Below are 19878 nucleotides of genomic sequence, written 5' to 3'. Positions count from 1 at the left end.
TCACCTTAAACTATGTGTGTCAAACAAGACACAACAATACTAGTACAACTATCGCTCATTTACAATTTTTGAGTCTTAAGCCTGATAATAAAAACAAGGCTTAATCAGTCCGACCCAACTTTCAACAAGATTTAGAAATCAATAGTTATAGTTTTTATCTTTTACTTTCTTCATGTTGTTATAAATAAATAACCACAAAAATCAACAGATCCCCACATTTTTTCTGAGTTTATCAAAACTTTTTCTCAAAATTGACCATAAACATTTGGTGACCTCTGTCTCAGCCTCACCTGATGTCAAGTTATAGTCCATGACCTATAGAGTGATTAATAAAAGAAAACATTTAACATCGGAGAGGCGGAGAGAGGGGAGCCCTGGGCTCCCCTCTCTCCGCCTAGCTTGAGTGAGTGACCCTGGGGTCTCTCCCTCTACTTAGAGTTGAGTGAGGGGCCCTGGGCTCCCCTCTCTCCGCCTAGCTTGAGTGAGTGACCCTGTTCGAGTCCAGCTCGTTACCTGTTATCATAATTTTGTAAGCAAAATCCGCTTAGTGGCACTTGTACAAGTTCGAATCGATCAGTTTTCAGTCGCTTGGTTGGCACAATGGATAGTGTCTGTGCTTTGGACACATGAATCCTGTGTTCGAGCCCAGCTTGTTACATTTTATAATAATTTTGTTAACAAAGTCTGCTTAGTGGTAGTTGTACAAATTTGTATCAATCAGTTTTCAGTTGCTTGGTTGGCAAAATGGATAGTGTCTGTGCTTTGGACACATGAATCCTGTGTTCGATTCCAGCTTGTGACCTGTTATCATAATTTTGTAAGCAAAATCTACTTAGTGGTACTTGTACAAGTTTGAATCGACACATGAATCCTGTGTTCGAGTCCAGCTTGTTACCTGTTATCATAATTTTGTTAACAAAGTCTGCTTAGTGGTAGTTGTACAAATTTGAATCGATCAGTTTTCAGTTGCTTGGTTGGCACAATGGATAGTGTCTGTGCTTTGGACACATGAATCCTGTGTTCGAGTCCAGCTTGTGACATATTATCATAATTCTGTAAGCAAATTCTGCTTAGTGGTACTTGTACAATTTGAATCGATCAGTTTTCAGTTGCTTGGTTGGCACAATGGATAGTGACTGTGCTTTGGACACATGAATCCTGTGTTCAATTCCAGCTTGTGACCTGTTATCATAATTTTGTAAGCAAAATCTACTTAGTGGTACTTGTACAAGTTTGAATCTATCAGTTTTCAGTTGATTGGTTGGCACAATGGATGGTGTCTGTGCTTTGGACACATGAATCCTGTGTTCGAGTCCAGCTTGTGACATTTTATCATAATTTTGTAAGCAAAACCTACTTAGTGGTACTTGTACAAGTGTGAATCGATCAGTTTTCAGTTGCTTGGTTGGCACAATGGACAGTGACTGTGCTTTGGACACATGAATCCTGTGTTCGATTCCAGCTTGTGACCTGTTATCATAATTTTGTAAGCAAAATCTACTTAGTGGTACTTGTACAAGTTTGAATCGACCCATGAATCCTGTGTTCGAGTCCAGCTTGTTACCTGTTATCATAATTTTGTAAGCAAAATCCGCTTAGTGGCACTTGTACAAGTTCGAATCGATCAGTTTTCAGTCGCTTGGTTGGCACAATGGATGGTGTCTGTGCTTTGGACACATGAATCCTGTGTTCGAGTCCAGCTTGTTACATTTTATCATAATTTTGTAAGCAAAATCTGCTTAGTGGTACTTGTACAAGTTTGAATCGATCAGTTTTCAGTTGCTTGGTTGGCACAATGGATAGTGACTGTGCTTTGGACACATGAATCCTGTGTTCGATTCCAGCTTGTGACCTGTTATAATAATTTTGTAAGCAAAATCTACTTAGTGGTACTTGTACAAGTTTGAATCGATCAGTTTTCAGTTGCTTGGTTGGCACAATGGATAGTGTCTGTGCTTTGGACACATGAATCCTGTGTTCGAATCCAGCATGTGACCTGTTATCATCCTTTTGTAAGCAAAATCTGCTTACTGTATACTTGTACAAGTTTGAATGGATCAATTTTCAGTTTCTTGGTTGGCACAATGGATAGTGTCTGTGCTTTGGACACATGAATCCTGTGTTCGAGTCCAGCTCGTGACCTGTTATAATAATTTTGTAAGCAAAGTCTGCTTAGTGGTACTTGTACAAGTTTGAATCTATCAGTTTTCAGTTGATTGGTTGGCACAATGGATAGTTTCTGTGCTTTGGACACATGAATCCTGTGTTCGAGTCCAGCTTGTGACATTTTATCATAATTTTGTAAGCAAAATCTACTTAGTGGTACTTGTACAAGTGTGAATCGATCAGTTTTCAGTTGCTTGGTTGGCACAATGGACAGTGACTGTGCTTTGGACACATGAATCCTGTGTTCGATTCCAGCTCGTGACCTGTTATAATAATTTTGTAAGCAAAATCTACTTAGTGGTACTTGTACAAGTTTGAATCGACCCATGAATCCTGTGTTCGAGTCCAGCTTGTTACCTGCTATCATAATTTTGTAAGCAAAATCCGCTTAGTGGCACTTGTACAAGTTCGAATCGATCACTTTTCAGTCGCTTGGTTGGCACAATGGATGGTGTCTGTGCTTTGGACACATGAATCCTGTGTTCGAGTCCAGCTTGTGACATTTTATCATAATTTTGTAAGCAAAATCTGCTTAGTGGTACTTGTACAAGTTTGAATCGATCAGTTTTCAGTTGCTTGGTTGGCACAATGGATAGTGACTGTGCTTTGGACACATGAATCCTGTGTTCGATTCCAGCTTGTGACCTGTTATAATAATTTTGTAAGCAAAATCTACTTAGTGGTACTTGTACAAGTTTGAATGGATCAATTTTCAGTTTCTTGGTTGGCACAATGGATAGTGTCTGTGCTTTGGACACATGAATCCTGTGTTCGAGTCCAGCTCGTGACCTGTTACAATAATTTTGTAAGCAAAGTCTGCTTAGTGGTACTTGTACAAGTTTGAATCTATCAGTTTTCAGTTGATTGGTTGGCACAATGGATAGTGACTGTGCTTTGGACACATGAATCCTGTGTTCGAGTCCAGCTCGTGACCTGTTACAATAATTTTGTAAGCAAAGTCTGCTTAGTGGTACTTGTACAAGTTTGAATCTATCAGTTTTCAGTTGCTTGGTTGGCACAATGGACAGTGACTGTGCTTTGGACACATGAATCCTGTGTTCGATTCCAGCTTGTGACCTGTTATAATAATTTTGTAAGCAAAATCTACTTAGTGGTACTTGTACAAGTTTGAATCGACCCATGAATCCTGTGTTCGAGTCCAGCTTGTTACCTGCTATCATAATTTTGTAAGCAAAATCCGCTTAGTGGCACTTGTACAAGTTCGAATCGATCAGTTTTCAGTCGCTTGGTTGGCACAATGGATGGTGTCTGTGCTTTGGACACATGAATCCTGTGTTCGAGTCCAGCTTGTGACATTTTATCATAATTTTGTAAGCAAAATCTGCTTAGTGGTACTTGTACAAGTTTGAATCGATCAGTTTTCAGTTGCTTGGTTGGCACAATGGATAGTGACTGTGCTTTGGACACATGAATCCTGTGTTCGATTCCAGCTTGTGACCTGTTATAATAATTTTGTAAGCAAAATCTACTTAGTGGTACTTGTACAAGTTTGAATCGATCAGTTTTCAGTTGCTTGGTTGGCACAATGGATAGTTTCTGCGCTTTGGACACATGAATCCTGTGTTCGAGTCCAGCTTGTGACCTGTTATCATCCTTTTGTAAGCAAAATCTGCTTACTGTATACTTGTACAAGTTTGAATGGATCAATTTTCAGTTTCTTGGTTGGCACAATGGATAGTGTCTGTGCTTTGGACACATGAATCCTGTGTTCGAGTCCAGCTCGTGACCTGTTATAATAATTTTGTAAGCAAAGTCTGCTTAGTGGTACTTGTACAAGTTCGAATCGATCAGTTTTCAGTTCCTTGGTTGGCCTAATGGATACTGTCTGTGCTTTGGACACATGAATCCTGTATTCGAGTCCAGCTTGTGACCTGTTATCATCCTTTTGTAAGCAAAATCTGCTTACTGTATACTTGTACAAGTTTGAATGGATCAATTTTCAGTTTCTTGGTTGGCACAATGGATAGTGTCTGTGCTTTGGACACATGAATCCTGTGTTCGAGTCCAGCTCGTGACCTGTTATCATAATTTTGTAAGCAAAATCTGCTTAGTGGTACTTGTACAAGTTTGAATCGACACATGAATCCTGTGTTCGAGTCCAGCTTGTGACCTGTTATAATAATTTTGTTAACAAAGTCTGCTTAGTGGTAGTTGTACAAATTTGAATCGATCAGTTTTCAGTTGCTTGGTTGGCACAATGGATAGTGTCTGTGCTTTGGACACATGAATCCTGTGTTCGAGTCCAGCTCGTGACCTGTTATAATAATTTTGTAAGCAAAGGCTGCTTAGTGGTACTTGTACAAGTTCGAATCGATCAGTTTTCAGTTCCTTGGTTGGCCTAATGGATACTGTCTGTGCTTTGGACACATGAATCCTGTATTCGAGTCCACCTTGTGACCTGTTATCATAATTTTGTAAGCAAAATCTGCTTAGTGGCACTTGTACAAGTCTGAATCGACACATGAATCCTGTGTTTGAGTCCAGCTTGTTACCTGTTATCATAATTTTGTAAGCAAAATCTGCTTAGTGGTACTTGTACAAGTTTGAATCGACACATGAATCCTGTGTTCGAGTCCAGCTTGTTACCTGTTATCATAATTTTGTAAGCAAAATCTGCTTAGTGGTACTTGTACAAGTTTGAATCGATCAGTTTTCAGTTGCTTGTTTGGCCCAATGGATAGTGTCTGTGCTTTGCACACATGAATCCTGTGTTCGAGTCCACCTTGTGACCTGTTATCATAATTTTGTAAGCAAAGAGTGCTTAGTGGTACTTGTACAAGTTTGAATCGATCAGTCTTCAGTTGCTTGGTTGGCCCAATGGATAGTGTCTGTGCTTTGGACACATGAATCCTGTGTTCGAGTCCAGCTTGTGAAATAATGAGTGGTGTTTATTGGCAAATACTGAAGAACATAATAATATGAATGTAGGTAGTTAATGTTAATATATGTAGCTACAGCGCTACTTTCACTATGAATGACACAACTGATTCTCTGTGTATTTAGGATTAGAGCAGTCTATGTATGTGTGTTTTTATCTATTATTATATAAAAGTGTAGTGTCATCACAGTAGAGTGTGTCTTTTACATACATAAATATGTAGTGAATTTACCACACATTAAGACTCAATAGACTTGGTCCAGAGATGTTTCATGTCACCTCACAGCTTCCCTCTCACTGTCAGTAGTAGCTCTATGGTGGCAGGCAACAATTAACACAAAGCCTGGGGATAGCAGACAAACTCCTCCCTCTTGAGAGTCATCAGGATTCTGTATATAGAGTTGTTTAGGCCATGGTGTAAATATATTATTTTGTCATTGATCTACCTTAAAGTATGTTTCAAAGTCAAATGTGGTCTCAGCTCTTTCTGTGGGCCTCTATACTCCAAATGAGTAAAAGAGATGGAGTTAAAGTTACTGCTTCCTTCACCTCACTTCACTCTGTTATCAATACATGTAGTAAATAAAAAGAAATTCCTCAAATAGAGTAAGAATAACCAGAAAAGGTTTCAGGAAGAGCTACGTATTAATCTTGTAACACTAAAGTATGTTAGAGCATAATCTGCTCTTTAAGAATATGGAGATTATTTTGTGAAATGAAGCCTACTTTGATAGGAATCATTGAAGAGACAGTGCCATGTTCTTAATGCAGATAAAGAATGACATAGTATGATGGTTTGCTTCAGAAAAGAACGTCATTACAAAAACTGAAGATGTGCAATGTAGAAACTCACTAAAAAAGTAAGCAGTGCTGCATGATGACAGTAAAGTCAAACCAGCTCTCTTCTAATGTTATTTGTGACTTGCAGCTGCACCGACGTGAATCCAGCTGCAGCTCAGTGCACAGCCAGAACCGCCTGCTGTAACCGGGTCGCCCTGCAGCCCGTCATCACAGACCTGGTACAGATCACGGAGAAAAGTTCCAGAAGTTTATGCATATGTTTTTTAATGAAAGTGTGACTTTAGCAAAGCATTATGAAGGAAAGAGTTACACAGTGTCATTGTAAGTCCAAGGAAGCAATTAGTAATGTTTGAAATAGTAACATGATCTCTGTTTTGCAGGTGCAGAGTCTTTTGCCAAGGCTTAGTGGGAAGGTGGACGTCGTCCTCTTCAATCCTCCATATGTGGTCACTCCATCAGAAGAGGTATGTATGTATGTAGCTAGATAGATAAATTCTTAGATGAGTATCTAATGACCTGTCGAACCGTTCAGGTGGGCAGCAGAGGTGTAGAGGCGGCGTGGGCCGGAGGAGAGCGAGGCAGACGGGTCACCGACAGGTTCCTCCCTCTGGTTCCTCAGCTGCTCTCCAGTAAAGGCCTGTTTTACCTCGTCACCATCGCCGAGAACAAGCCAGGTCAGTAGAATAGCTTATGATGCAAAAACTAATCCTAATGAGAAACTAAAGGCTTTGTTTCCCCACAGAGGAGATTATCAGTTTAATGAGCCAGTTTGGGCTGGAAGGAGAGACCCGCCTGTCAACCAGAGCTGGGAAGGAGAGGTTGTCGGTCCTGCGTTTCCATAGAAACCAGCAGAGGTGACGGGTAAGAGTCCTAAATGTAAGGAGTACAATTGACAGTGATGTACTTTATTGTAAACTATGGTTTCTGATCATTAGTCAGACATGCATTAGTAGAGACATTTCAACGCTTTTGCTTCCAGACTATGTTTCCATCTGGTCCCAGTTGCACCGCTCCACTGGCCACCAGCTCCAGAGCTTTAGGGAACGCTTTGTGCTCAGCCTCCCTGATTCTGGCTGACAGACTTTCCTCTGTGTCTCCAACCAACACCGGAACGGCTTCCTGGACCACGACGGCGCCTGCATCAACCTCTTCCTAGAAGAACAGAAGAACTTTTATTGTGTGGATTTATTTGATGAGCTTTATATGTGTTAGCGCAACACTTACAGCTACAAAGTGGACGGTGCACCCAGTTATCAGCACTCTGGCCTGGAGAGCCTGTTGCTGGGCATTGACCCCTTTGAATGAAGGCAGCAGGGAGGGATGAATGTTGAGGAGCCTCCCTAAAGTTAAAGTTACAGTTACTTGGGTACAAAAGAAAAAACCAGCACAAAAATACATTTTATTTTTCATCCATCCATCCATCCATCTTCCTCCGCTTATCCGAGGTCGGGTCGCGGGGGTAGCAGCTTCAGAAGGGAGGCCCAGACTTCCCTCTCCCCGGCCACTTCTTCCAGCTCTTCCGGGGGAATCCCGAGGCGTTCCCAGGCCAGCCGAGAGACATAGTCTCTCCAGCGTGTCCTGGGTCTTCCCCGGGGCCTCCTCCCGGTGGGACGTGCCCGGAACACCTCACCAGGGAGGCGTCCAGGAGGCATCCTGACCAGATGCCCAAGCCACCTCAACTGGCTCCTCTCGATGTGAAGGAGCAGCGGCTCTACTCTGAGTCCCTCCCGGATGACTGAGCTTCTCACCCTATCTCTAAGGGAGAGCCCAGCCACCCTACGGAGAAAACCCATTTCGGCCGCTTGTATCCGCGATCTCGTTCTTTCGGTCATGACCCAAAGCTCATGACCATAGATGAGGGTGGGAACGTAGATCGACCGGTAAATCGAGAGCTTCGTTTTTTGGCTCAGCTCTCTCTTCACCACGACGGACCGGTACAGCGCCCGCTTGACAGCAGACGCTGCGCCAATCCGCCTGTCGATCTCCCGCTCCCTTCCTCCCCCATTCGTGAACAAGATCCCGAGATACTTAAACTCCTCCACTTGGGGCAGGACACCCCCCCTGACCCGGAGAAGGCACTCTACCCTTTTCCGGCTCAAGACCATGGCCTCGGATTTGGAGGCACTTATCCCCATCCCGGCCGCTTCACACTCGGCTGCGAACCGCTCCAGCGAGAGCTGCAGATCACGATCCGATGAAGCCAAAAGGACCACATCGTCTGCGAAAAGCAGAGATGAGATCCTAAGGCCACCAAATCGGATCCCCTCAACACCTTGGCTGCGCCTAGAAATTCTGTCCATAAAAGTGATGAACAGAATCGGTGACAAAGGGCAGCCCTGGCGGAGTCCAACTCCCACCGGAAACGAGCCCGACTTACTGCCGGCAATGCGGACCAGACTCTGACACCGGTCATACAGGGACCTGACAGCCCGTATCAAAGGGCCCGGTACCCCATACTCCCGGAGAACCCCCCACAGGGCTCCCCGAGGGACACGGTCGAACGCCTTCTCCAAGTCCACAAAACACATGTAGACTGGTTGGGCGAACTCCCATGCACCCTCCAGGACCCTGCCGAGGGTGTAGAGCTGGTCCGGTGTTCCACGACCAGGACGAAAACCACACTGCTCTTCCTGAATCCGAGGTTCGACTATCCGACGGACCCTCCTCTCCAGGACCCCTGAATAGACCTTGCCAGGGAGGCTTAAGAGTGTGACCCCTCTATAATTGGAGCACACCCTCCGGTCCCCCTTTTTGAACAGGGGGACCACCACCCCAGTCTGCCAATCCAGGGGAACTGCCCCCGATGTCCATGCGATATTGCAGAGTCGCGTCAACCAACACAACCCTACAACATCCAGAGCCTTAAGGAACTCCGGGCGGATCTCATCCACCCCCGGGGCCTTGCCACCGAGGAGCTTTTTAACCACCTCGGCGAACCTCGCCCCCAGAGATTGGAGAGCCCAACCCAGAGTCCCCAGGCTCCGCTTCCTCAGTGGAAGGCATGTTGGTGGGATTGAGGAGGTCTTCGAAGTACTCTGCCCACCGGACCCACAACGTCCCGAGTAGAGGTCAGCAGCACACCATCCCCACTATAAACAGTGTTGGTGCTGCACCGCTTCCCCCCCCTGAGACGCCGGATGGCGGACCAGAATCGCCTCGAAGCCGTGCGGAAGTCTTTCTCCATGGCCTCTCCAAACTCCTCCCACGCCCGAGTTTTTGCCTCAGCAACCGCCCGAGCCGCATGCCGCTTCGCCCGCCGGTACCCATCAGCTGCTTCCGGAGTCCCACAGGCCAAAAAGGCCCGATAGGACTCCTTCTTCAGCCTGACGGCATCCCTCACCGAAGGTGTCCACCAACGGGTTCGAGGGTTGCCGCCGCGACAGGCACCGACAACCTTGCGGCCACAGCTCCGATTCGGCCGCCTCGACAATGGAGGCACGGAACACGGTCCACTCAGACTCCATGTCCCCCACCTCCCCCGGGACGTGTTCGAAGTTTTGCCGGAGATGGGAGTTAAAGCTCCGTCTCACAGGGGATTCCGCCAGACGTTCCCAGCAGACCCTCACAACACGTTTGGGCCTGCCAGGTCTGACCGGCTTTCGCCCCCACCACCGGAGCCAACTCACCACCAGGTAGTGGTCAGTGGACAGCTCCGCACCTCTCTTCACCCGAGTGTCCAAGACATACGGCCGCAGATCCGATGAAACGATGACAAAGTCGATCATCGAACTGCGGCCTAGGGTGTCCTGGTGCCAAGTGCACATATGGACACCCTTATGCTTGAACATGGTGTTCGTTATGGACAATCCATGTCGAGCACAGAAGTCCAGCAACAGAACACCGCTCGAGTTCAGGTCGGGCGGGCCGTTCCTCCCAACCACGCCCCTCCAGGTCTCACTGTCGTTGCCCACGTGAGCGTTGAAGTCCCCCAGCAGAACAAGGGAGTCCCCAGGAGGAGCACTCTCCAGTACCCCCTCTAAGGACTCCAAAAAGGGTGGGTAATCTGAACTGTCGTTCGGCCCGTAAGCACAAACGACAGTCAGAACCCGTCCCCCCACCCATAGGCGGAGGGATGCTACCCTCTCGTTCACCGGGGTGAACCCCAACGTACAGGCGCCGAGATGGGGAGCAACAAGTATGCCCACTCCTGCCCGACGTCTCTCTCCCTGGGCAACTCCAGAGTGGAAGTATGTCCAGCCCCTGTCAAGGAGACTGGTTCCAGAACCAGAGCCATGCGTCGAGGTGAGACCGACTATTTCTAGCCGGAACCTCTCGACCTCACGCACTAGCTCCGGCTCCTTCCCCACCAGAGAGGTGACATTCCACGTCCCAAGAGCCAGTTTCTGCAACCGAGGATCGGACCGCCAGGGTCCCCTCCCTTGGCCGCCACCCATCACACAGTGCACCCGACCCCTATGGCCCCTCCCACGGGTGGTGGGCCCATGGGAGGGGGGGCCCATGTTTCCTCTTCGGGCTGAGCCCGGCCGGGCTCCATGGGTAAAAGCCCGGCCACCAGACGCTCGCCATCGTGCCCCCCCTCCAGGCCTGGCTCCAGAGTGGGGCCCCGGTGACCCGCGTCCGGGCGAGGGAACGCCAAGTCCAATGTTTTTACTCATCATTGGGGTCTTCAGGCTGCACTTTGTCTGGTCCCTCACCTAGGACCTGTCTGCCTTGGGTGACCCTACCAGGGGCATGAAGCCCCAGACAGCATAGCTCCTAGGTTCATTGGGGCACTCAAACCCCTCCACCACGATAAGGTGGCAGCCCATGGAGGAGACATTTTATTTTTAAACACAATAAAACTTTACACATGAACAGACTTTTACCATGCCATTTTTTCACAAAGATCCCAGTCAGGATCCTCATGAAACCAGCAAGGCAGACCAGTTCCACTCCAAACTCTTTAAGGAGAAGGTCAATGGTGGCATCAAACTCAGCTCTGCTGCCATACAGCTTGTGATCCACAACCTGTTGGAAGACAAAAACAGAGATGAGTAAAACTTCACATTAATTAGGATGAATCCTAACCTACCCTGGTCTGGATGCCGGCCAGCGCTGCTCTCTTCAGACCCTGAGCTCCAGGTCTGTTTGAAACCACCAACACCTTAGGCTCCTCCCCCTTTCAGGTGACAACAAACACCTTTATTGTCATGAGTTGAGCTGTAAAACTGTAGGTCAGATTTGAACTTTTTCAGGTTTTGCTCAGTGTTCAGGTCATTGCCAGCCAACATTTTATTGCAGGAAATCATTTCAGGAAGGAACCAATAGTTTCAGGAGTCTGGGAGATGTGACTGTAATCGACCTGAACACTGAGGCCCCAGAGCGCCCCCTGCAGGATCTGCTGCACCATCACCGTTTCCAGCAGCAAATCAATCATCTGTTGGTCCAGACAGAAAAGTTGAAGCTGTCAGTGAAGCAGATCAGAAGCTGAGCAGCAGAAACCCAGAAGAACTGGAAGCATCAGCAGGAGATGAACTGGACCTCTAGGATCACTGATGCTGCAGCTGAGGAAAAGGAGGACGATGAAGGTGAAGCTGCCATCCTCAGACTTCCTGTTTATCAACCCAAGAAAGCAGAAAACCTGCAGAAAATCAGCTGAAGAAGAACCACGAGGAGCTGGAGTCGTCCGGCGCCCTCTAGTGGCTGATTGAACTACTGCACTGGGAGAACTGGACCTCGACGCTACTGCAGCTCAGCGGCTGGTTTCTCTCTGAATGGACCAATCAGAACCAAAGAGGATTCAGCTCTGAGACAATTATTTACAACTACATACAGTAGTTACACATATGTACAACATGTTAGCGTTTCTAAACACTTAGAGTTTAGAAAACATAAAAAACTATCAGGAGTTGTCAGAGGAAAGTTTTAAAACATTAAAACTTAACCTTTGAAATGAAACCATATAATTGTTTACTAAAATATTTCTTCATTGCTCCTGTAACAACAAAACTTAATAAATATCTTGTGTTTTTATTAGACCTTTATATCAGTGTTTTCAGAGTCCAGGTTTCATTTATTAGAAAAACTCAACATCTGCTTTATTATAAATACATTTTCTTTCTAGTTTTCCTTTTTTTCTTTTAAAAAAAAGGAAACCCACCTAAATTTAAAACAAATTTAAAACAGTGATATCTAACATATTATGTCTTGACTGTCTGGTTGTTGATTCTCAGTTGTCTAAAGTAGGTTTGATTCATTTTTCATCAGGATGTTTTAAGAGGCTACGAAGAGCTTTAAAAACCCAACTTACCGCAGAGATGAGATATTATCCCACTTTCTCAGTCAGGAGAACATCCGATTGGCTGGTCAGTGTCCTGCTGGTTCTCTCTTATCTCTACCTGCTGTAGAAATGAACCGATTCATCTAATTCATCTAGGAGGGGTGGAAGTGTGTCATTAAAGAGAGAAATAGGAAAAAACTGCATCATATATGGTATATTTATGATGTAATAGTTAACAATACAGGGTTTATAATTACCTGACTGATATGAAAATGCATATTTCACCAAACGCTAAATAATAAATAACATCACTTCAAATCGGACCCATACGGTCAGGATAACAATCGGGCCTCAGATGGTATACAGAATAAGAAATGGACTGTGGATTTAATGTAGAACAACTCAATTGACAAAAGTCAGGTAGACTCTGGGTCCAAGTGATGCTTTTATGGGCTATTTGTTATTGTAAATGATGACGTCATTAGCTGACATAAACAAGATGAGGCTGCTGAAGGTTTGTTGCACCTTCTGTGTTTTTTTTTCTTATCTTGTTTTTGTTCCCAGTTCTTTTCTCATTTCATTTTCAAATTAGAACAGAAAAATCCTCACTTCTATAAGTGAGCCCGGTGCTGGAAATTGGACACGATTCGCTTTTAAATATGCGAATCGTACTCGGAAGCATCAACTCAGCTTCTGAGTACAGAAGCGGTCAGCGGTCATCAGCGTTTTTATGATTTGATTTGTTTAGAACTTATGTAAAGAAAACCACAAGTATTATAGACATTTAGTTATTATTATCGGTTACTTTCTGAAAGATGTGAAACAGAATATAGAAACAACAAGTTGTGTATTGAATAATGTTTAAAATTTGTGCTGAAATTTGGCTTTTTCATCCATGAGTCTTCTCATTGTTGTTTGGACGCCGAACGTCATCTTAGCATTTGCGTGCTAGATGGATCATTATCAGCTGCGACCACAAGAGGGCGGTAGAGGAACAAAAAGAAAATCATCTTTGTTTATTACAGTGGGCTCTTTGCACCTGCCGCGCTGACGTCACAACCGCATGCGCAAATGCGGCTCTTTTTTTCCGCTTTGAGTTACCATGACAGCTAGAAAAGACAAAGTGTTATTTCAGACGAAAATAAAACCATACTATGAACATTGCTTTCTTCCTACACTGTCAAAAATATCCGTAAATTTTACAGTTAAATAAAGTAAACCATAAAAATTTAAAACCATAAATTGGAAATCAGTTTTAGACTGTTTCTTTAACAAGTAATTACCGTAAATAAGATAATTAGGAAAAAATGTCATTTTTACTGGGGGGGGGGGGGGGGGGGGTTATCAGAAAATTTACATTGCCCTGCTGTTAAAAAAAGTCTTGTAATACTTTTAACAGTAATATGCTGTAATTTTTCTAGTAATACATACTGTAGTTTTTGCACTCATCTTTAATATAGTTAGTAGCTGTTAAAAATGCAAATTGTTGTGACAATTACAGAAACATACCGTAATTTTTCTAGCAATGTATACCGTAGTTTTTGTATTCAATAATTATAAAGTATACAGTTCAAAACTGTTCAATATGCATACTGCTGTGGCAATTACAAAAATAAACTATAATTTTTCTAGCAGTGTATATCGTAATTTTTACATTTATAATTAATCTAAAGTATACAGTTCAAAACTGTTCAATATGCATACTGTTGTGGAAATGAAAACAAAAATTGTAGTAGCGCTGTAACCTTTGCATTTAATTCTCCTGATAGCCTAAATTATGTAAAAATAAACAAATACTTGCAATCGTCTTAAGTTGTGGGTCCTGAATCTGGAATCTATTAAAGTTTGACTTTTTGAATGGAATTATGGAAATTAAATATCTTTCCACGAAATGTTCTGTACTGTAAATTATCTTGTTGCCAATATTGGATTTTTTTCATTAACAAATAAATTAAAATAATCTGTACTCAGTCACAGAAAATGTTTTAGAGATATTTGTAGTCTATATTGTAATATAATTTATTCGGTTTAGCAAAAGTCATGTAAGTCAAGTTTCCTGCCTGTAGACCTGGCAGGCAGCCTGTAGTCAGTCTTAATTAATGGGGCCACTGCACCTGGTCCGCGCGGACAGGCGAACTTGAGTTCTGGCGGAACTTTGGAAGCGGTGGATTTGAGCGGACCGATCAGCGCGCTGCATTTGAGGACCCGTCGCACTCGGTGGTTGGCGTTTTTGTCCAGCTATTCCGCTCAGATTGTGCAGAGACTTCATCATCCAACCTTCTCCGTCTGATCGGCTCTCGTTCTCAGGTAAGGAAATATTGCGGAACATTTCAGAAAACAAATAGTTTGAGTTGCATTCGGTTGGTTGAAAAGACATTTCAGGGGAAACGAGGAGAAAAAGAAGTTGTGGAAAGTTAGCCTCTCCACAAAGCTATTGCTTACATCCGTTTTGTATCGCCATCGCTGTAAGCTATCCATCGAAGTAATATATTTAAGATGTATTCATGCAACCTGTGTGCAGAAACAGTTAAATCTGTTAAAGCCTTTGTTCTCCATCGCAAACTGCATCGCAACGAACCGAGGCGTATGTTCAAGTGTGTTCACTTCTATCGTCATCATAATAGCATGCCAAGAGTTGCTCTGGACACAAGTTTAACGAAATTAAAATGCACAGTTCCACTTTGTAAATGGCAGTGTGAAGGGATAAAAGCTTTGGTTGTTCACTTGAAGGAGCATAATAGTGGAGGGGCGCCAAGTAACTTGCCCTGTGAAAGGGTGCGCCTCTGTGTTTCGTGTGAAATCTTCCTTTACCTCTCACATCTCCAGGAAACATACAAATTATTTGGAAAATGTGATTTGTGAAACAAGTAATGAAGATACTCAGAGTGCTGCAAGTGCTATTTTTTGCTCCTATTTTTCCCCATACAACAATCTTGAAACGTTGGTCTTTCTAAGATTGTGTGGTGTGTTACGGTAGATCGTCGTTGCCGCTCCGATCCAAATCAGGGGTTTTTCCCGACTGGGATCTTAACGCAGCCTGTTGAATGTGACAGGCAGCCAATCAGAAAGCGCGGATTCTCCTCGTGCTTTCTGAGGGGAAATTACGTCTGGGAATCCCAAACAGCTGACACGGCGCAACCCGAAGTCCAGCGGACATCGGAGATGATATGTGGAAACAACATTAATGTTTATTCAACGTGCAAAGGATATCGAACTGACAAGAGGAGGAGTTGGAGCGAAATTGCTACCGCAGTTGATAAACCCGGTAACTTTTCAGCTGTTCTTCGTTAACGTGACGTAAACAGGTTAGGTTAGGTTAAACTTTATTAATCCCATAGGGAAATTAAGGTTATCTGTTGCTCACACATTAATTCACATCCACACAACATTAAAATCGTACATCTGGAGACAACCATACAAGATAGAAGAATATAATAAATAAATACATTCCCACTAAAAGAAGTCTAGTAAAAGTGCTTAAATATGTTAAAAGCTACCCCGTCTCCCTCCTCCCCCACAAATAGCAGCATTGTAAAGCCTAATGGCCCGTGGGACAAAGGAGTTTTTAATCCTCTCGGTTGAACAACCCAGTGAGAGGAACCTGTCACTGAAGGAGCTCCTCTGGTTGGAGAAAACAGTGTACAGAGGATGACTGGTGTTCTCCAAAATTAGACTGAGTTTAGACAGTGTCCTCTGTTCCACCACCGTCTCCACAGACTCCAGGCTCACACCGACCACGGAGCCAGCTCTGCAGATGAGGCGGTTCAGTCTCTGTATGTCTCTCTTTCTAATTCCTAATGATTTTCATTCAGTCAGGACTTTACGCTGACACTAGCCACATGCATTGCAGGTAGATTGCAGTAAAGCATTGATTAATGCCTGGTTTTAAAATTAGTTCATTGGACTTGTAGCCATTATTTTGTGCCCATTGTTGGACACCACACGGCAGGAACGAACCCGATCGAACCGTTATACCTAGGATTTCTGTCGGCTAATGTGTGGTCTGTCAGGTTTTGAAAATGGGCCGACAATCGGCAGACAGCTCTAAGATCGTGTCGTGTGCGCTGGGCTTTACACTGAGGAAATGAGAAAGGAGGGTCAGTGGAGAGCACCGGAGTTGAGCCTTTTTTCATTCGGTGTCATCAACAGAAAGAGAAAAAGGATAATGCCGATAATTGAAATGACGTGGATAGTTTTAATTTATCGTACGATTAATTGATTTATCGTTTATCGGGACAGGCCTAGTTAAAAGGCATGTTAGATTCCAAATATCGGCAGGGCCTAACGATGGCTCACGGCGTTTCAAAAGCCGACGTTCTCTCCGACCGTGACGACGGTAAGGTCTTTACGTCCAACGTATTGTTTCAAGAAAACCAAAAATCTCTCAAGCTGGTTCTCTATCAAGATGCATTTGAAGTTGTGAACCCATTGGGATCTGCAAAAAAAAAGCACAAGATCTTTGCCGTTTACTTTTCTCTACTCCATATGCCACCCCATGTCCGATCAAATACCGATCATATGCAGTCGGTCTTGTTGTGTAGAGAGAAGGATTTCAAGGAATTTGGCCATTCCAGAGTTTTTTCAGAACTGTTGACTGACTTGAAAATACTAGAGGAGAATGGGATAACTATGGCAGATGAATCAGTCGCGAAAGGAGCACCGTATCGCATTGCCGGAGACAACCCGGGCTCTCGCCGCATCGGGGGTTTTACGGAAAATGTCAGTACATCTCAGTACTTCTGCAGATATTGTCTGATTACTCGGTCTGAATTTCAGAGTGAAAATCCAGCTATCATCGGACCAGAGCGGACTCCGGAAACGTATCGATCTGCCACTAAACAGCTGGAAAGAGAGGATGTGACAGAAGTACAGGGGACTAAGTTCAGGTCAGTGTTTAATACTTTAGAGAACTTTAATGTTTGTTCACCAGGCACGCCCCCTTGTCTTGGCCGTGACATCTTCGAGGGTGTCCTCTCATACGATGTCGCCCTTTATCTCAAATACACGATTGTCCAAAAAGAAATGGCTGACATACACAATTTTGAACAGGCGCATCAGACAATTCAAATACAAAGCAACAGATGCTTGTTCCAAACCTTGTGCCGTCACTCCAAAAGCACTGAAACTCAGTGGACAAGCAGTACAAAACTGGAATTTCTTGAGACTGTTGCCTCTGTTAATTGGTGATAAGGTGCAGGATTCACAAGATGATATTAACATTGCAGCTTAAGGATATTGTTGACCTGATTTGTGCTCAGCAAATTTCCAATCCTCAGGTTGCATATTTGAATGTTCTCATCCGGGAATATTTGGAAACCAGGAAGGTATTGTTTCCAGATAACGCAGCGAGACCTAAACATCATTATTTACAGCACTATCCAGGGCCAATTCCGAAATGCGGTCCACTCATCGGGCTCCGGACCATGCGGTTCGAGAGCAAACATAGTTACTTCAAAAGATGTGCCAGACAACTGAAAAACTTCAAACATCTGTGTTTGACTCTTTCAGAGAGACATCAAATGTTACAGGCCTTTCTTTCTGCTGGAACAGTGACTCTCCCAACCTTGCAAATAAAAGATGGCTCACCATTTTATTTAGAACTTTACAGTGAGGATACAATGACTCCCACAGACGTGCAGTATAATGGAATAACGTACAAGAAGGGCCAATTAGTAGTCAGTAGGAATGATGAGTCGCTGGAGTTTGTTGAACTCATCCTTACATTGGTGAAGGATGAATCTGCACTTCATGTTCTGATGAGAGTGTATCGTGGAGAATTTCTTCCACGCTACCACATGTACTTTGTAAAGGATGAAAGAAGAAGATTAGAATGCAGGCGCATTAGTAAACCGATTGACACGTGGCCATTATCATCTTACATAAAAGATGGGAATCGGTTTGTACCATTAAAGCACAGTGTTTTGGCAGCGTAAAGGCTTGATATTAACGGTTCAGAGATCAACCTTTTTTTAGTTTTCTGTATTTCAACAGATACGACGGATACACAAAAGGACATCCACGATGCCATTCGAGCAGCGCTTCCTGGTCTTTCACAGGAAGTTTTGGCCGCTTTAGAGGACGTTTCGGAGAAACTCGGCACCGCAACCGCAGACGATTTCCAGTATATCACCGAAGGAGACTTGCAGCCTGTGCCGAAGCCCATTCGGGCCAGAAGACCGGTCGCTGCACGGGCCCAAAATAGTAAGTATTTTGAGATAAAGTCTTGTGTAACTTTAGCATAAAAACATGTGCTTTACACCTAACTACAGATCCAAATTGAAAATGACAGGTCAACAAAGACACATTTCAGTCATATTTCATATGTTTGTTTATTTGACAAGGACAACAATGTACAGCTTCTCATTCACACCTGGTAGTTCCTGTGCAGGGGACACACAACAGTCTGCTAGAAAAGGAAGCACTCTACATTAACAATTCTCTAACATTACTTTACACAAGTAATTTTGATATCACTAACACAATTTAAAAGATGAAAAGCCAAACCTATGTAGTGGTATTTGTAGAAGTTTGAAGGCATTAGTTGTCAGTCGCTTGGTCGGCACAACGGATAGCTCGTGACCCGTTATCATAATTTTGTAAGCAAAATCCGCTCAGCGGTACTTGTACAAGTTCGAATCGATCAGTTTTCAGTCGCTCGGTCGGCACAACGGATAGCGTTTGCGCTTTGGACACATGAGTCCTTTGTTCGAGTCCGGCTCGTTACCCGCTATCATTATTTTGTAAGCAAAATGGGCTTAGCGGTACTTGTACAAGTTCGAATCGATCAGTTTTCAGTCGCTCGGTCGGCACAACGGATAGCGTTTGCGCTTTGGACACATGAGTCCTTTGTTCGAGTCCGGCTCGTTACCCGTTATCATTATATTGTAAGCAAAATGGGCTTAGCGGTACTTGTACAAGTTCGAATCGATCAGTTTTCAGTCGCTCGGTCGGCACAACGGATAGCGTTTGCGCTTTGGACACATGAGTCCTTTGTTCGAGTCCGGCTCGTTACCCGTTATCATTATTTTGTAAGCAAAATGGGCTTAGCGGTACTTGTACAAGTTCGAATCGATCAGTTTTCAGTCGCTCGGTCGGCACAACGGATAGCGTTTGCGCTTTGGACACATGAGTCCTTTGTTCGAGTCCGGCTCGTTACCCGTTATCATTATATTGTAAGCAAAATGGGCTTAGCGGTACTTGTACAAGTTCGAATCGATCAGTTTTCAGTCGCTCGGTCGGCACAACGGATAGCGTTTGCGCTTTGGACACATGAATCCTTTGTTCGAGTCCGGCTCGTTACCCGTTATCATTATATTGTAAGCAAAATGGGCTTAGCGGTACTTGTACAAGTTCGAATCGATCAGTTTTCAGTCGCTCGGTCGGCACAACGGATAGCGTTTGCGCTTTGGACACATGAATCCTTTGTTCGAGTCCGGCTCGTTACCCGTTATCATTATATTGTAAGCAAAATGGGCTTAGCGGTACTTGTACAAGTTCGAATCGATCAGTTTTCAGTCGCTCGGTCGGCACAACGGATAGCGTTTGCGCTTTGGACACATGAGTCCTTTGTTCGAGTCCGGCTCGTTACCCGTTATCATTATATTGTAAGCAAAATGGGCTTAGCGGTACTTGTACAAGTTCGAATCGATCAGTTTTCAGTCGCTCGGTCGGCACAACGGATAGCGTTTGCGCTTTGGACACATGAATCCTGTGTTCGAGTCCAGCTTGTGACCCGTTATAATAATTTTGTAAGCAAAGTCTGCTTAGCGGTAGTTGTACAAATTTGAACCGA

The 19878-nt window shown here is 44.2% G+C and overlaps 3 protein-coding genes across 4 annotated transcripts; 2 read left to right on the top strand and 1 right to left on the bottom strand.

The window, feature by feature from the left end:
• Window positions 1–5793: 5793 nt before the first annotated feature.
• On the top strand, window positions 5794–6934 carry LOC114136795 (methyltransferase N6AMT1-like). The gene is made up of 5 exons (XM_028005082.1): window positions 5794–6084; window positions 6247–6330; window positions 6399–6540; window positions 6609–6727; window positions 6846–6934. The coding sequence occupies exons 1-4, from the start codon at window positions 5974–5976 to the stop codon at window positions 6722–6724; spliced, it is 453 nt and encodes a 150-aa protein (XP_027860883.1). The 5' UTR covers window positions 5794–5973; the 3' UTR covers window positions 6725–6727; window positions 6846–6934.
• On the bottom strand, window positions 6751–11787 carry LOC114136788 (trifunctional purine biosynthetic protein adenosine-3-like). The gene is made up of 5 exons (XM_028005070.1): window positions 11169–11787; window positions 10899–10985; window positions 10693–10834; window positions 7091–7206; window positions 6751–7018 (listed from the first exon to the last, which is right to left on the bottom strand). The coding sequence occupies exons 1-5, from the start codon at window positions 11241–11243 to the stop codon at window positions 6827–6829; spliced, it is 612 nt and encodes a 203-aa protein (XP_027860871.1). The 5' UTR covers window positions 11244–11787; the 3' UTR covers window positions 6751–6826.
• Window positions 11788–13722: 1935 nt separating this feature from the next.
• On the top strand, window positions 13723–18337 carry LOC114152546 (uncharacterized). 2 transcript variants are annotated; one of them, XR_003597143.1, is made up of 3 exons: window positions 13723–14393; window positions 16863–16972; window positions 18078–18326. XR_003597143.1 is itself a non-coding variant. In XM_028030470.1 (2 exons), exons 1-2 carry the CDS (start codon window positions 16572–16574, stop codon window positions 18286–18288), a joined length of 612 nt encoding a protein of 203 aa, XP_027886271.1. In that variant the 5' UTR covers window positions 16530–16571; the 3' UTR covers window positions 18289–18337. The 2 variants fall into 2 exon arrangements, 1 of the variants encoding a protein (XP_027886271.1); XM_028030470.1 differs by lacking the exon at window positions 13723–14393 and having other exon boundaries at window positions 16530–16972; window positions 18078–18337.
• Window positions 18338–19878: the final 1541 nt, after the last annotated feature.

The sequence above is a fragment of the Xiphophorus couchianus genome, chromosome 2, assembly GCF_001444195.1.
Source record: "Xiphophorus couchianus chromosome 2, X_couchianus-1.0, whole genome shotgun sequence".
In the NCBI taxonomy this organism is placed as follows: domain Eukaryota; kingdom Metazoa; phylum Chordata; class Actinopteri; order Cyprinodontiformes; family Poeciliidae; genus Xiphophorus; species Xiphophorus couchianus.
The sequence above is the reverse complement of the archived record's forward strand: the minus strand, read 5'-3'. Positions and strand labels throughout refer to the sequence as shown.